The following is a 17,902-nucleotide window of genomic DNA, read 5'->3' as shown; positions in this document are numbered from 1 at the left end:
AGATGCAGACAAGGAGCTGGATGCTGGTAATAGTTTTATAACAGTGTGAATATAGTTAATACCAAGGAACTGTAACTTAAAATGGTTAAAATGGTAAATTTTAGGTTACTTATATTTTACCACCAAAAGAAGATTTCTCAATTTAAAAAGTGGTTAGAATAGCAAATTTTATGTTATGCATATTTTACTATAAAAAAGAGAATATTAAAATCCCCCTAGACTTAGTTTCAAGATGAGAGTATTTCTAAGGGCCCTTCTAATTATGAATTTTTTTGAGAGACATCATGATAACAAGGTGAAAAGAGAAAGAATCTAGCTGAGGAATAGGATCCTAACTCCGTGTCCTGAATTAAGTGTGTAACTTTACCTTTCAAGTGATTATAAATGGACCAAGAAGTTCTAGCAATGATAGCAAATTCAAATGCCTACAGAGGCCAGGCAGGAAACATAAGCGGGTGAAGCCAGGCAGCTGGGGATGGTGGTAAATCTGAGGCCACATGCCCTGTCTAAAGAGAGCAGCTGTACCTCCGCCCTGGCGAACTGTCTCTCTGTTGGAATGTGGCTGCAGTATTGGAAAGACTTTACATTTTTAAGCGAAACTGAATCGAGACTTTTTTGTTAAATGTTGGCATCTAATTAAAAATACATATTTTTAAACACAGCAGACCAAAGAAAACATATTTGCAGGCCAAGGCACGTATAGTCAGCTGACCACTAGTTTGTGATCTCTTTCAAAGCACAAAGGCTGGACCAGAATACAAAAGAAGGGAAGGAAGTGTCGCCAACCAGACCCTCACCAATGTTTAAAGCTGGCTTACAGTTCATGACATAAATCTTTCTAATCCTTGTTTAAAAGCACCAGTGGATATTGAATATTATTTTAATTAGGTGTCATTTAAAATAGTATCGTTTTTGGACTTCCCTGGTGGCTCAGTGGTAAAGAATCTGACTGCCAATGCAGGAGACACGGGTTCGATCCCTGGTGCAGGAGGAACCCACATGCCACGGAGCAACCAAGCCCATGCACCACAACTCCTGAGCCTGTGCTCTCGAGCCAGAAGCAGGAACTACTGAGCCCACGAGCCGCAGCTACTGAAGCCCGGGCACCTAGAGCCCCTGCTCCGCAACAAGGACGTCCACCACAATGAGCAGCCCGCACATCACAACTAGAGAGCAGCTGCTCCTCTCTGTAGCTAGAGAAAACCTGCGCACAGCAACCAAGACCCAGCACGGTGAAAAATAAATAGACAAAAGACATGATAATACAGTATAGCTTTGAATGGGTTCAGTTTCTACTGGGGCACTTTTTTTTTTTTTTTTACTGGGGCACTTTAAACATGATGCTTTAGTGTATTGCATATGTCAGATGGTCAATAAGCAGCAATTAATATTATTAAAGCGTCTCCTACACAGTATTAAAAAGTTAGATATGAAAAGCAGATATTTGAAACCGAACCTACACCCTAATAAAAGGGATGATAATGTAAACCATTCAATGCTCTATCCTCTGTCTAGTGACTGGGAAATGGTGAACCTTCACGTTAAATAACAAAATCACTTACATATGTTAGGTGTCAGGAATAGCCTCATAAAGGTTACAATTTAATAAGAGAAATGTACATTAAGTAAAGGATCATGCAAAAAATATTTAGTCAGAAACTATAATAAATGATGGCTAAAAAAATTACAGGATGATTTGAAAAGAGTAATGAAGTCATCTAATTCAGATGAGGAAGGGTCACTGAGAAGCCCCCTTTAAGGAGCTGACATTTAAACTAAGACCTAAACGGATAAAGAGAGGTCAGCAGCCTAAGGGGGCCGAGCAGGGTTGGGTGGGAGAGGAGGCGGTGACAAAAGCATTCCAGAAATGCTTATGTGACGTGTGTGACAGCCCCAGTGACCAGAATGGAAAAAAAGGGAAAATTACACAGAGGAAAAGATGAAAGTTATTGGAAGGAGAGACGGACAGAGTCAAGGTGACATCAGTGTTCTTTCTGGAGAAGAGATTCTGAAGAAGGAAGTAAAAATGAAAAGAAGAGAAAGTTAGGAACAGAGAAGAAATAAGTAAAATGGGAGCTAGGAAACAGGAACTTGAGGTTGAAGAAATTGTTTCCTGGCCGTCTCAGGCTCCTGGGGAAAATGAGGAGAGGTGAAGAAGGGGTGGGGCAAGGGGAGAGAACGGGGAGAGGAGGCCTCAGAGTGAAGAGGCCACACTCCACTCTCTGTTTGTTTACAAAATTACAAAAGCAGCAAACGCTCTTTAATATTTCAAACAAGACCGCCACCCCACTCCTGCAGTAAGCACCGTTAATCCTCACAGAATGGCTCTTCAGCGGTGAGCATGAGGATTAGTGACCAGCATAATCAAGTGGAACTTTGAGGCAACTACACAGAGAAGTCAGACCAAAGCTTCATCTCAGCCTAAAACGTCTGCGTGTTCACTTGAGATCACTAAACCCACCATTACCATTTGATATTTTAGAGAAAAAGTGACAGGATTTTATCACAGGGCCATCAAGACCTACCGCAATCCCCCGATTCCAGGAATGTGAGCTCCTTTTATAAAAGCAGGGATTTTTCCCCCCTAATCTCTGACTGGGCTTCCCTTGTGGCTCAGCTGGTCAAGAATCCGGCCGCAATGCGGGAGCCCTGGGTTCGATCCCTGGGCTGGGAAGATGCCCTGGAGAAGGGAAAGGCTCCCCACCCGAGTATCGTGGCCGGGAGAATGCCATGGACTGTCTAGTCCGTGGGTCGCAGAGAGTCGGCCACGACTGAGCGCCTTTCACGTTCACTTTCAGTCTCTGATGATCAGACCACAGACTCCACGAGAGCAAGGATTTCTGTCTAACCCCACGCTGATCGTTGCTTAGTCGCTAAGTTATGTCCTCCGCGACTCCAGGGACTGTAGCCCGTCATACATATTTTTTTTAGTGAATAAATACACCTAGACAATGAAGACAAAACCTCAGCAAATCCAGAGTAAAACCGAAAAGGTGAAAGGGAAAATGAAAGGAAAAACGGAGGGGAGGGATAAAACTCAACGTTTCCGCTTCTGGCGTTCATTTTCGACTCTTCTCTCCCAGACCCTCACTCACAGTAAATCTGCAAGTCCTGCCAAACCAACTCCTGAAATAACTTTTCATCTCCACAGCCACGTCCTGTTTGATTACAATTAAACTCCTATCTGGTCTCTGGCTTCAGTCTTACTATCTACCTTCCGTTGTTTTCCATGCTTGTGCCAGAGTCAGAAGTGAAAATATCACACAAATCATAGAGTCCTACCATGTTTAGGGGAAAGCATGAGCTTCACAGGACACAAAGCCCTTTGATACTGGGGGCAGCATATGTTCAGTCAAACGGAGTTGTTAAGAACGTGGCCTTGGTGAATGAAATTATGCCATTGGCAGCAACATGGATGGACCTAGAGATTATCATAGTGAGGGAAGTCAGTCAGAAAAGGGAAAAACAAATACCATATGATATCACTTATATGTGGAATCTCAAATCCGACACAAATGAACTGATTTATGAAACAGACTCACAGACACAGAAAACAAACTTATGGTTACCAAGGGGGAAAGGGAGTGGGGGAGGGATAAATCAGAAATTTGGGATTAGCAGACATAAACAACTACACATTAAACAGATAAACAAGATCCTATTGTACAGAACAGGGAACTATATTCACTATCTGGTAACAAAGATAAAATAAACATAATGGAAAACAGTATGTATATATGTATAACTGAATCACTTTGCTATACATCAGAAATTAAGGCAACATTATAAATCTACTACAATTCAATTAAAAAAAATGTGGACTTTGTGAAGACTTAGGTTTGAATATGAGCTGTGCCACCTACAAACCATATAGCCTGTGCAAGTCACTTAACTTCTCTCAGTTTCTTTGGGAGAAACTGGACAATAATCACACCAACTCAGGTTTGTTGTGTGAATGAAATAAACGAACATGTGAATGGAATTACTGTTCAGCGGCTGGCACAGTAAGCACTCAGCATCATGTTCTGTTGCCACATAGTACTTCTCACCATTTCCCAAAAGAACCATGGTGTTTCATGTTATCACACTTCCAAAACTGCGACAGTTTTCTGTTTAGAATGTACTCCTTTGCTCAACAGTCTTCTACTATTCCAAGATCCAGCCTCATTCTCTTTACTTCTTTACAGCCTTCTACAGCTCCTGCAGGAAGGACTCCTTCTCTCCTGTGCGATCACTGACTCTTACACAGACTTCACTGATCACTTACGCTGCATGGAAACTACTTCTAGGCTACTCTGTTTCTTCTGGAAAGCGAGCTCCTTGAGGGCAAGCACTGTCACTTACTTATCTGTATTTCCAGCATCTCATACACTCTCCGTAGAGAACATGTTTACATTAAAAACACAATACTGGCTCTAATCAGTTTTCTCTGGCTTCTTTGGCATTCCTTGATCACACACTTTTAGGTGTGTGACCTAGACCAGTCATTTAAATTCCAAAAATCTCAGCTTCGTTTTCTGGGCAGAGGAGACAATGAAAGTATCTACCTAATACATAGGATTAAAAAATGAGATAATCTACTTAATAAATATTAGTTCAGTTCAGTTGCTCAGTCATGTCTGACTCTTTGCGACCCCATGAATCACAGCACGCCAGGCCTCCCTGTCCATCACCAACTCCTGGAGTTCACTCAGACTCATGTCCATCGAGTCGGTGATGCCATCCAGCCATCTCATTCTCTGTCGTCCCCTTCTCCTCCTGCCCCCAATCCCTCCCAGCATCAGAGTCTTTTCCAGTGAGTCAACTCATTGCATGAGGTGGCCAAAGTATTGGAGCTTCAGCTTTAGCATCAGTCCTTCCAATGAACTATTAACTGTTATTATTACCAATATTTTTTATCTCTGATACTGTATTTTATATGTCTAAAAATTCCATTGAGATCTTCCTAATATCTTTCATTTATATCCTAATAATATTCATGTTTTCCTTTACATACTTGAGTACATCTGTATGACTTAACTGTTTAAAGGTCCTAGGTAGCTAGTCCCCCATCTCTGTCACTTCTGAGTCTGTGTTTCTACTGATTTATTTTTTCTCCCAGTTTTGTGTCGTATCTTCCTGCTTTTTGTACTTTTTAGTTGGATGCCAGACTGTGAATTTTATGTTGCAGAGTGCTGGATTTTGTTGAATTCCTTTAAGGAGTATTGAATTTTGTTTTGGTATGCAGTTACTTGCAGATCAGCCTGATGCTTACTTAAGTGGCTGAGGACTCAATCCAATGCCCTGTGTGTTTTGAGGTTTCTCCACTCCAACTGGTAGAAGTGTGAACTAGCCTTGTGAACACGCCAGGAATCGTCTTGCCTACTGTTTTCCGGTCGGTCTTTTTCCAACCCACACGTGTGCATAGTTTGTAGCCAAAGACTCGAATACCTCCTTGCAGTTCTCTGGAGCTGAGTGAGCAACGTACTCCTCTCCAGTACTTGGCCCTGCAAATACTGGCTGCCGTGGGCTCCCTAAACCCCAGCCCTTGCCTCCTCAACTCAGTAAGACGCTCATGGTCTCCCTGTGCTGCCACTTGGCAACTGTCTCATAGACCACAGTTCCACATTGATTGTTGGTCCAGTGTCTGAAACAGTTGCTACAGACATTTTGTCTGATTTTCTAGCTGTTTATAGCAGGAGGACACTTCCTTTAGCATCATTATTTTATTAAATAAAACATATATCTTCCTTGGTAAAAGCACAAAGCTCAAAACTAAATTCTCATACACTGTGAAAATCAACTGTGGACAAAAGCTCTTTGAGCCAATATCCCTAAATAGAAGGAAAGATTTACTTCAGGGGAATTTCAATCTTTGCCAGACGTGGAAAATTTAGATTAATCTTTCTGTATTGAAAGAAATACCGATGTGAGAAGTCGAATTTTAAAGGCTCATTATATTTGAGTAGATCTTTTTGCTTCCAAGAGTCTAAAGTTGTCAAGATAGCAAGAGATTCACTACAGTTTTTATGAGGTTATTTGACATCCAAACATAGGGCAATGAGCACCATTCAATACTCAGTCACGCAGGAATGATACTGCATCTCCGCGTACTTGCTAAAACCTGGGATAAAGCATTTCTTGCCAGAAGGGGTCAGGTCCTTACTTTTCTACAGGTGGCTTCACTTTTAGATATGTTAGGCTGGAAATCTGCGCTTCTCTTGCTACCTCCCAGAAGAGTTAGTTTCCTCTCAATGATGCTAAAATATGTACATGATGTTCTAAGGAAGTTATCTGCAGGAGAACAATATAATAGCAGCTCCATTGAGTAGGCGTCTGGTACTTGGCATTTTAATTGAAAAAATGGGGCTTAATAAATACTTTACTTTGGAACCGTGCCTCTGAGTGTTTTTGCTCATTCTGGATGAAAACTGGGGACTGACACATTCTGGGACAGAATGATGTTCTATAGTTTCCTGGAAGAAGCTGAGAATATATTAAAACTATTTAACCAAAGACCTGAGGGTCACCTAGACATAAATGCTGTCCTCGGTGTTTAAGAAATCAGAGACTGTCTGATTGAGAAGCATGACAATAAATATCCAGCATAAAATCTAGGTCCTGTTGGTAGCACAGGAGAAATAAGGAGAATCTAGCTCGCTTCTTTTCAGCAGCTGAATGAATCATTCCTTGGTGCCGCTGCTGCTGCTGCTAAGTCACTTCAGTCGTGTCTGACTCTATGCGACCCCATAGACGGCAGCCCACCAGGCTCCTCTGTCCCTGGGATTCTCCAGGCAAGAGTACTGCAGTGGGGTGCCATTGCCTTTTCCATATTTCTTGGTGGCTCAGTGGTAAACGAATCTGCCTGCAATGCAGGAGACTTGGGTTTGATCCCTGGGTCGAGAAGATCCCCTGGAGGAGGAAATGGCAACCCATTCCAGTATTCTTGCCTGGAGAATCCCATGGACAGAGGAGCCTGGTGGGCTACAGTCTCTGGGGTCCCAAAGAGTTGGACATGACTGAAGCAACTGAGCATGCACACACATAAAAGAGATAAAGAAAAGTCCACTGCTCCATGGATCCATAAATCATGAGAAGAATTAAGGATATCTTAGGACTGTTTTCCATAGTTATCTTCATGTGCTGTTTCACAGAAACCAACTCCAGTTATACATACTATTCATTCTTCAATATAGTGAGTATTCAATATATATTTGCTGACTGGTTAAGGGACAGAGAAAGGGTTAGGAAAGATAGGTTCTGGAAAGACAGGAGAGATGAAATAGTACAAAATTCACCGATACACTCGTAGCTCCCAGCTTGTGTGGAGATCAGTGAGATAGTGTTTCTGAGCTAGTTCACTTAAAATTTCATTCACACTGATTTTTGCCTACTGGTCATTTGTAAAGAAGATGATGCTATTCTCAGTACACTGGCACGAGAGTGTAGCTGAGATGGATGATCTCCAGAGTTACATGTCAATAGTAGAAACAGAGTACCAGTAAATCTGGGTTCTATTTCTATCTTTGCTACTGTGAAATCCTTTTGCAAGTTACACAATTTCACACTTCATAAAATGGGCACAATAATATCTACCTTATCTATTTCTTAGGATAGTGAAATGATCTAATAAGAAAACAGGCAGAAAGAGTTTTAGCAAAAAAGTTTCAGTGTCTACATATAAAATAGCAATAACATCAATTAGATCAGGGTAGGAAATCGTGCAAATTCAATAAAAGCACGGAGCGTATCTATTCACTTACTCTACCCCCAGAGCCAGACACATGTCAAGTTTACCAGAAATACTTGTTGAGTGAATGAGGAAATAGTTTTGGCCTTCCTCTCTACTTTAAGTTAGCATTCCTGTAGAAACTGTCTTAAAGGCATTCAATACTTATTTGGAAAAGCACATAATATGAAAACAGGAATAAAAACAGGTCCTTGAAAACAGATGTGACCAACGGTTTTGATGTAGTCTAGATCTGAAAAGTTTGGAGTAATTAAATCTATTTTAGTAGTCTAAATGTAAGAATCTAATCGAGTGCCGTTTTTTAAAAAGAAGCTCTCACTAAGGGTCTTTCACACTTCACCTCACCAAAGTAAGGTCTCAATCAATATAAGACATTTTCAATCAGCATTTTTCTTAATATTTTCCTTGGGTTATAATCAAAAGATGTAGAACCAACAACATGCAAATTGATCTTAAGTTTCATTTGTTGTAAAATAGGAATTATAGTATCTACCAGAGAGAGACGCTGGGACGAGTAAATGAATTACTGCACGTAAAGCGACACTTGGATCTTAACAAGTACCATCAGCGATGGTGATAGCATTACTGATGGCAGTGTCTCTGATACAGACAGATGGCTCCTTAAAAGTAACGTGTTCCGAGAGCCTTGAAGAGCTTGCACTGAAACAGTATTTATACTGAGCAAAAGAAAGAAGCTTAGGGGAATAAAGGAAGGCTAGAAAAGAATTCGGGAAGACTTACCGCCATTTTTGCCTACAGTTCGGAAGCATCTCCAGAAGGCTCGTAGGAATGATGCCCTGTTGTGAGGGGTGGCTTGGATGAAGCTGAATTCCCGGAAAAGAATATGAGTCCCCTGACATACACTGTTAAAACTGCAAAGAGAAAAAGCAAGAAATCATCACTGGATGGATGGTTACAGAAGACTGGAATTAGAATAAAAAGTCAAGAACATATAGAACAACTGCCCGGAGAAAAATCTTTTCTCCAACAAAACTCTGTACTACAAGATTAGACCAAGTCGCTCTATGAGGAATTCTCTTCACATAACTATATCTCTTTGGAAACTCTTGGAGTCCAATTCCTCTGAATGCCACCTCATATGTGTGCGTGTGTGTACACACACTAAGGAAGCTTTAATCAGTTGTTGGAACATCTCATATAGAGGGAAATCTTTGTCTTTAGCTGGATGATACTGACACAGAGGAGCCTGGCAGGCTACAGTCTGTGGGGTCACAAGAGTCAGACATGACTTAGCGACTAAACCAACCAACCAGCTGGCGCTCATATCCACTTGGAGAATACTTCTCCCTCTACCCCATTTGAATTTATGTTTCCTTAAAGACATTCTTTTTATCTTCTCTCTGGCCTCTATCTGGAGAAGGAAAGGGCAATCCACTCCAGTATTCTTGTCTGGGAAATCCCATGGACAGAGGAGCCTGGCGGGTTACAGCCTATGGGGTTGCAAAAGAGTTGGACATGACTGAGCGACTAAATAACTGACCTACATTAGGTGCCTTAAGAACAACATGGCTTATGGAAACACAAATGGATTGTCTGTTCCAGTTTGGGGGTGGCGTTGTATACCTCTCTGACAATAACCTCAGAGGAAAGTCCACATGCCAAAGATATAAAAGGTTCCAGACAGACACTAAAGGCAAATAAGGGAAACAAGGGTAGAAAGTGGCCCCTGAATGGGAGCATGAAGCAAAGCCCCAGGGCCCAGTGAGTCATTGTTTAAGCTGGGCTGGGGAAGGGGAAAAAATACACTCCATTGCCTTTGGGTTCTTCTGCCAAAGAAAGAAAGGCTGTAGAGCCTGGCGTAATCTAAAAATGGAAAATCCACCAAAGAATAGGCAACTATCCAGTAATCATCACTACCAAAGACAGACTTCTGGTTCCAGAAAGCTCCTAAAGTCCCTGACAAATAAATCTTGAGTGGAAAATATGTTAATCTTTGTAGAGAAGCAGACATTAAACTGAAGATGGCAAGCAATAGAGGGATAGTGGTAATTCCAAATGCCACTTTTCATTTGTTTATTTAAAGGGGGAAAATATTCTGAGTCTCCGAACTGAACAGGAAAAAAATGTCAGAAGCCATCTAGTCCATTTTCCTTTTCTCTGACCAAGTTTAGAGGGAAGTGTCTAATCTGTCTTTAACATAGAGCATATTATCACTTGGGATAAAATTAGCCTCTTTCTGTTGACAACACTGTATGAAAAAGAAAATTACATGCCCTTCTTTTCCCATGGAAAACGAGCCTAGAAATCTTACTTCTAAGAGACTATGAGGAACTATGAGGACGACATCTGGCAAAGAATTAGAACAGAGGTTTTTAAAAAGCAATGAAAGTGTTAATCTAATTATGCAGTTTGCAGTGCTGTTGTCTTGAGTAAAGGAAAATGAAAAATAAAGCAAATGAGCTGTTACAGGTAAATGGAGTAGGCCACATTTCCAGCAAATGAAGTCTAGCAAATGATAACAGTTTAGCCTAAATTTATGAAGCTACCCAGCAAAGAATTAGTCCCAAAGTGTACTGCACACCCCTCAGGGAAACAAGCTGGTGTCTAGGTCATGGTCTAGGCTATAATGGAACTAATACTAGTGAAATTCTATTCTTAGTGTAGCTTTTAAAAAATAGCTTTTTAAAGACTAGGGGAGTAATTTATGCATTGAAGAATCTAGCTGAGCCTCATTTACAGATGAATACAAATATACACAAGAATTTATAAAACAGGAATTTTATACAACAGGGCAAGTCAGATAATATTGAATATAAAAAGATTTAGAATTGTGTTTACACTACCATCTTCAGATAACTGATACCAATAAAATTCACATTTAATTAAAAATAAAAATAAGCAGGAATTAGGGTGGCAGCTGATCAGTATGGAGATCATCATCACTACCTTAGGAGTTAACAGACAATCTTAACACAGCCAGTGAAATATTTTAGATAAGATGGCTGTAAAGAAAAAGCAGAAAACACAATTTCTCCAAACTTCACTGTTTTTCTTCAACCTGAAATATCTTTTTCCTACCACCCTCACCTCTTAAATTCTATCCAGTATTTTTTAGGACCATCTCAAATCCCATGTGCATGAAGTCTTTTTTCCTGATTCCACCACCACAGCCAATTCCCATCCAATATCATTTACAGCTCTCTGATGATACTCACAATTTGCTGCCGTGCTTTAAAGTGACTGGATTTATTTCCTCTATTAGGTTCTGTACAGTAATCAGTTAGTTTGTACTCATCTTTGTCTCCATCACGTTACCTAACATGTACCAGACAACACTTAAGAAAGATAAGAGAAAAAACAGACGAGCGATCCCGGGCAGAAAGTGTCAGGGTTTACGCTTGTGGCCAGCCATACTAGTGATACTGAAAGGCAACAGTCTACGACCTTTTGAAAGGTCCAGGACTTTGGTCTGATATTACTGTTGTGATTCTGCAATACTAGCATTTTTTTTTTCTGATTGGTATTTGCCTGGCATATCTTTTTCCATGCTCTTAATTTCAATCTTTTTGCTAACTTTAAAAAGGTATTTCTCTTGTGAGTAGTAAATAGTTGGATTTTGTTTTTTTACCCATTTTACATTCTCGGTATTTTAGTGAGTCTTTAAACATTTGATTAGTCTCTGCCATCTTATTTTGTCTTTTCTGTGAACTGTGATTCTTTGACTCTCCCCACCTCTTTTCGTACTTTTTGGTGTGTTAGTAAAGTTTTTAAAAACATCGTCCATCCCGTTAGTTTGGAAGCTATGACAGAATCTGTAATCTTTTAGTATTTCTCTTAAATTTAATATACATATTTAGCTAAGCATTTTAATAAAATACAATTAATCATCTTTATCAAAACAAGGGGAAAAAGTACACTTATTAGCACTCTTCTAGAATTTGAATTCTACCTTTTCTAAATTGAAAAACTTTTTATTATGGTAAGATAAAAATATTAATATTTACCATTTTAACCATTGATAATACTTCTCATTTTAAACATTGTAAAGTGTACAATTCAGTGGCATTAAGCATACTCACAATCCTATGTAACCATTGTCACTATCTATACCCCAAATTTTTTCATCATCCCTAATAAAAACTTTATATCCATTTTAAAAAATGACTTCCCGCTTCTATTCTTCTCCTAGATTCTGGTAGCCTCTGTTCAACATTCTGTCTCTACGAATTGGCCTATTTTAGGCGCCTCATTTAAATGAAATCATACAATACTTGTCCTTCTGTTTCTGGATCTTTCACTAAGTGTGTTTTCAAGGTCCATCCATGTTGTGGCAGACATCAAATTTCATTCCATTTTAAGGCTGAATAGTATTCTACTGCATGTATATACCACATTTTGTCTGTCCATTCATTTGTCAATGGACACTAGGGTTGTTTCTCCCTTTTGACTGCTGTGAAAAATGTGGCTATGAACTTGGGTGTATAAGTACCTGTTCATGTCCCTGCTTTCAATTCTTTTGCATCTATGCCAAGAAGTATAACTGCTGCATCAAACAGTAGTTCTATGTTTAATATTTTGAGAAACCACCAAACTGTTTTCCACAATGTTAGCACCATTTTACACTCTCACCAGCAGTGCAAAAGAGTTTCAATTCAACATCAGTGATTCTACCACCTGTTTTTTAAATCACCCTCTTAGCAGGTATAAAGTGGTATCTCACTGTGGTATTGATTTGCACTTCCCGTGCTAGGAGGGATTGAGGGTGGGAGGAGACGGGGACGACAGAGAATGAGATGGCTGGATGGCATCACCGACTCGATGGACATGAGTTTGAGTGAACTCCGGGAGTTGGTGATGGACAGGGTGGCCTGGTGTGCTGTGATTCATGGGGTCGCAAAGAGTCGGACACGACTGAGCGACTGAACTGAAGTGAACTGAACTGAAGACCTGGGTATTTGTAGGAAGGACTGATGCTAAAGCTGAAACTCCAATACTTTGGCCACCTCATGCAAAGAGTTGACTCATTGGAAAAGACTCTGATGCTGGGAGGGATTGGGGGCAGGAGGAGAAGGGGACGACAGAGAATGAGATGACTGGATGGCATCACCGACTTGATGGACATGAGTTTGGGTGAACTCCAGGAGTTGGTGATGGACAGGGAGGCCTGGCGTGCTGTGATTCACGGGGTCGCAAAGAGTCGGACATGATTGAGCGACTAAACTGAACTGAACTGAATGTCTAATGATGTTGAACATTCTTTCATGTGCTTATTAGCTATCTGTATATCTTTTTTGGAGAAATGGTTATTTAAGCTCTTTGTCCTTTTTTTGAATTATCTTGTTTATTTTTTATTGTTGTTGAGTTGGAAGAGATCTTTACATAATCTGGATATGAATCATTATTAGATATGTGAGTAGAAAATATGTTCCCTCTTTCTGTAGGTTGTCTTTTTACTTTCTTGAAAGTATCTTTGACGTACAAAAGTTTTTAATTTTGATGAAGTCTGATTTATCTATTTTTTCCTTTGTTCTCTGTGTTTTTGGTGTCATAGCCTGGAAACCATCAAATTCAATGTCAGGATGATACTGGATTGTTTTCTTCTAAGAGTTTCATGGTTTTAGCTCTTAAGTTTAGGTCCTTGGTGAATTTTGAGTTAATTAATCCAAAACACATTTTCTACTTGCAAAAAAATGCACGTTCTCATTAATTTTTCACTGCATTTAACTAAACTGAAATGTTCTTTAATAGTCATGAATCTTGAGAACAAATTAGTGGTTACTAGAGGGGAGCGGGTAAGGGGAGGGATAAAGTAAATGGATAGGATTCAGATGTATAACTACAAGGTATAAAGTAAGTAAGTTACAAGGATGCAACGTACAGCACAGGGAATATAGTTAATGTTTTATAATAACTTTGTATGAAGTATACTCTGTAAAAATACTGAATTATTATGCTGTACATCTGAAACTAATATAATATTGTAGGTCACCTATACTTTAATAAAAATTAATAAATAAATAAAATTGGATCACAAATTTTGAAAAAAAAAAAAAAGTCCTCAAGCTTACCTGTAAAATCAAACATAAAAGTTCCTAAAAATATTTCAAAAGGGCATGCAAAAGTATACCAGATGCCTGCCTCAAATGGAGTTCTCCAAAACCATTATTTAAACTTTACTGAGTAAATTCTTTCATTTTCTTTAAGTGTTTAGCTTCATTCCCTTGAGATTTCATTTTCTTCTACTCTGAAATAATTTCAAATTTACAGAAAAGTTACAAGAATAGCACAAGGGATTCCTGATTATCCCTTACCTTGATTACCTGAATGTGAATATTTTACTACATTTGCTTTCACTGCAACATTCTTCCTCTCTCAGTCTCTCTCTATCACACCCATACATACATGTATAAATATATTTATATATATTTCAGAACTACTCAAGAGTAACTCATGGACATGATGCTCCTTTACCCCTAAACACATTATGTATTTCCTAAAAATTAAGTAATTTTCTTATGTAACAATAGTACAATCAACAATACAATATCATTGATATAAAACCTTATTTTATATAATAAAATTGATATAATACTGTTATCTAATCTACAGACCTTATTAAGATTTCACCAACTGTTTCAATAATGTCTCCTTTACAGGACAAGAGAATTCAAGACAAAACATTGCATTCGGTTGTCATGACTTTATTTACTCTCCTTTAATCAGAAACAGTTCCTGGGTCTCTGTATTTCATGACACTGACATTTTAAGAGTACAGATTTTACTCCAGTTTGGGTTTGTCTGATGTTTCCTGACTATTAGGTTCAGGTTATACTCTTTTGGCAGGATTATCACAGAAGTGATGCTGAGTTTTCCTAGTGCATCGTATCAAGAGGCACTTGCTGTGGATTAATCTAATTACTGGTGATATTAACTTAGATTATTTAGGTAAAGCAGTGTCTGCCAGGTTCACCCACTGTGGAGTGATGAACTCATCCTTTGTAATGAGTAAGTATCTTGTGGGAAACATAGTTACTCTTCAAACCTTCATTTACTACTTTCAGCATCTAATGATAATTCTTGCCAGAAGCAATAAAAATTATGATGGCTTTGCCAAATGGTTATTTTCTGCCTAATTACATCATTTCATCTACATTTACAAGTTTGTTTTCTATAATAAAGAATAGGTAGATGCATATATTTTTATTTCCTATTCTTTCTTATGCTAAAGTTAGCATAATACAGGTGTTCTTTTGTCCAATTCATAGGTGTATCTGATGATTTCTTTTTAAGATGTCATGAATAAAAAGCTCAGGAACTCTCTGGATCTTTGTGAATAATTTTTAATCCTAAAAGGTATAAATAAATTTATTAAAATGAAATTGTCTGAGAACAAATGTCTCAAATTAATTTTAACAAGAAAATTAATTAAATTTCAGTTTTAGCATTTTATTTGCTTACTATTTAATTAATTCTAGAGTAACATATCAAAAAATATAGCAGAAGCTGTTTAAAATTAATGACCTTTATAACCAGACATTTGTAAGCATATTATATAGTTTTGATACAATTTCATTTTCTCATTTAATAACAAAGGTTGTTTACACAGAAAAAAGTCAACAGACTTCTATTAAGTGGTATCTGTTTTCTCCAGAAAAACTAAAGAAGTTCTAAGGATTCATTTATGATATTAATTTCACATAAATATCTTAATTTTGAATATTAAAATCAAAAGGTTAGAACTGATATAAGTTACTTTGGTTAAGTAGTCAGTAACTCAAGGACTACCAAAGAAAGAATTAAATATAAATGTAATCATAGTAGATTTATATACATAGCCATTCACATTCTATATAAAGAAATAGCAAAGAGCAAAAGGACCAAATTAAAATATTCAAGCTCATGTTCAATGTGCCAAGAGGCAAAAGTTCAAAGCTCCTACAATACTTCATATCTTCCAGATACTCTTTGCTCTTACTCAAAATGAAAACAGCCAATGAGTCTTGACCTACACAGTTAAATTGGATTGCAACAGTTCAGTCTTCTTAGGCCAGTCACTTATCTCCTTTTTTTTCCTCTCTAAAATCAGGCTAGCTCATTAGAGTATATGATCTTCTATTAGAACTGGAATTGCCTTTTGCTGTTTCGAGATGAGTTTTATTTGCAAGAAATCCTAAACAGATCTATCAAAGAAGCAATCTATGAGAACAGATCACACCCAATTGTGCAGCACAAACTGGCCACACCAAGGTGATAAATATATAGGGTGCAGATCAACCTCTGAAAAATAAATAAGATCAGAGATCCAAAATACTTTAGAAAGAATCATGATTTAAAGTAACCCTTTACTGTTTCCGGAAGCAGAAGGAAAAAAGATTTTCCCTATAGAGGGAATAGCGAAGAAACCTTTTCTGGCCTATTTCCCACTATCAAATTGGCAAGACTAGCAGACTGGAGTTTTGTTCTGCAAAAAGTCACCAAACCCTAAAGATATATTCCCGTGGCATGATTTGGTCCCCTAAACCAACTATGCCTGTATTTGTTCTTTCCCGCCTTATGAAATTCAGATGAAGCCTAAAGCCCTTAAATGTTTTCTTTCCGTTGCTTTTCTGCTATTGAATTCTGCAGTGCCAGCTCGATGAGAGAAGTCAGTGAAGCATGTCAGCTCCGTCTGTGTTGCAGTGTAGACAACACACTTGAACAGAAGTCGTCTCACACCAATTTCTTTCGCATAGTGCTACAAAGAAATTTCTGCACAAAAGTTTACTGCAGAATTTCTAAAAACTTCTAACTCTCTACTGGGCTGTTATAATCTATTGTTCAACACGCAATATACTCACAGCAGGAAAAAGGTTAATGAACAATATGATTCTGTGTCCATAGGGAAATCCGACCAAGTGTGTCTTTACTGTACAGCACATTTGGAATACGGTTCGGCCCACAGATACGCACAGGTGAACTGGCTGCAGGTTCTCTTCTCTGCTGGGCAGGAAGATGTAAGTGTCAGCAGTATAGAAAATAGAAATCTACCGTGCTGCAGGGGGGTGTCCACCATCCTCTTTATCTCCTCATTCCCAGCTAAATTAGCAGCAGAATATCTGAGATCACTGGCTTCAAAACAAACAAGTGAAGAAATCGCCAATTGAGGAGGAGATTCACAGGGACTAACCGATCTTCAGTCACTGACTAGGGGCAGGCGAGCACCTGTGAGGCCTGAGCTGCCCGTGGGTGAGAGAAGAGCAGAGCCACCGAACCAGAAGCTCATCAGTTCACTCTGAAGACTTGGCATGGCATTTCAACCAGGATTCTTTTTTTTTTTTCCTGCCTGACTGAGTAATCCTCAGTAGCAGAGTTAGTTTTCAGACCATGATATCAGTGAGATCACATCGTACTGCATTATGAAGAGAAAAAATCATGAGACAGCCTCACAGGCCCCGAGAGCTGTGAAAGCTTTTGCAACGGGAGGCATAAACAGCGCCGAGTTTTCTTTCCTCAGTTACTTCACCAAGTGCTCTTCTGTCACCAAACTGCAGAAAGAATATACTTCAGGCCGTGGATTGTGCCACCCTGGGCATCCGATGCCAAGGGGAAAGGAGAGTGTTTCAACATAGGGTGACCACTGAGCAAATTCTCACATGCTGCTTCTCTGAAAGTAAACCGCTTTCCACTGGATTTTTGTTTCTAATTCACTAAGGACCCCTGCCAGAGTTCAAAAAATGTTTCAAACTCCCTTTTCAACTATTCCAACTTCAAAACTTATTGCTAAAGGCCTGGTATGCTACAGTAAACTCCCAACTGCATATGAACTCCTTACTCACTTGCATTAATGGAGAAGCAAGATGATTCATCAACATCTGTTACTGTCTGTAGTTGTAAGTGTTAAGGAACATTACTTTTAAATGGTTGTTTACTTCATGCCAATAGAAACAGGCACATACATGTAACTCAGGACGGGAAATCAATGCACAGAGCACCAAGAGACAATTACTAAACATACTCTTTATAGCATGTTAGAAATTTAAATTATAAAAAGACAGTGTAGCAACTTAGAAAATGCCTCTCCTATATGATAAAAAACAGGAAATAAAATTGTGAGTACCTTATATTTTAGCTACATTATAGTAGGTCTACAATAAGGAAAATGATTAAAAAAAATTAAAAGACAACTGTATTTACTCATTGTATTAGGGTTGTTGATTTCTAATTGATGTCTGT

At 38.7% G+C, this 17,902-nt stretch overlaps 1 protein-coding gene across 3 annotated transcripts in view; it reads right to left on the bottom strand.

The window, feature by feature from the left end:
* CSTPP1 (centriolar satellite-associated tubulin polyglutamylase complex regulator 1) overlaps positions 1–17,902 on the bottom strand; it is a 202,451-nt gene that overhangs the window by 103,141 nt on the left and 81,408 nt on the right. For all 3 annotated transcript variants that reach the window (XM_055423988.2, XM_055423987.2, XM_055423986.2), the window contains exon 3: positions 8,471–8,601. In XM_055423988.2, the coding sequence (XP_055279963.2) occupies positions 8,471–8,601 (131 nt within the window). The remainder of the gene's footprint in view (positions 1–8,470; positions 8,602–17,902) is intronic.

The sequence above is a fragment of the Moschus berezovskii genome, chromosome 14, assembly GCF_049115385.1.
Source record: "Moschus berezovskii isolate FMDL1 chromosome 14, NW_MosBer_1.0, whole genome shotgun sequence".
Taxonomy (NCBI): Eukaryota; Metazoa; Chordata; class Mammalia; order Artiodactyla; family Moschidae; genus Moschus; species Moschus berezovskii.
Note: the sequence above shows the minus strand (reverse complement) of the source record. Positions and strands in the feature narration are given on the sequence as shown.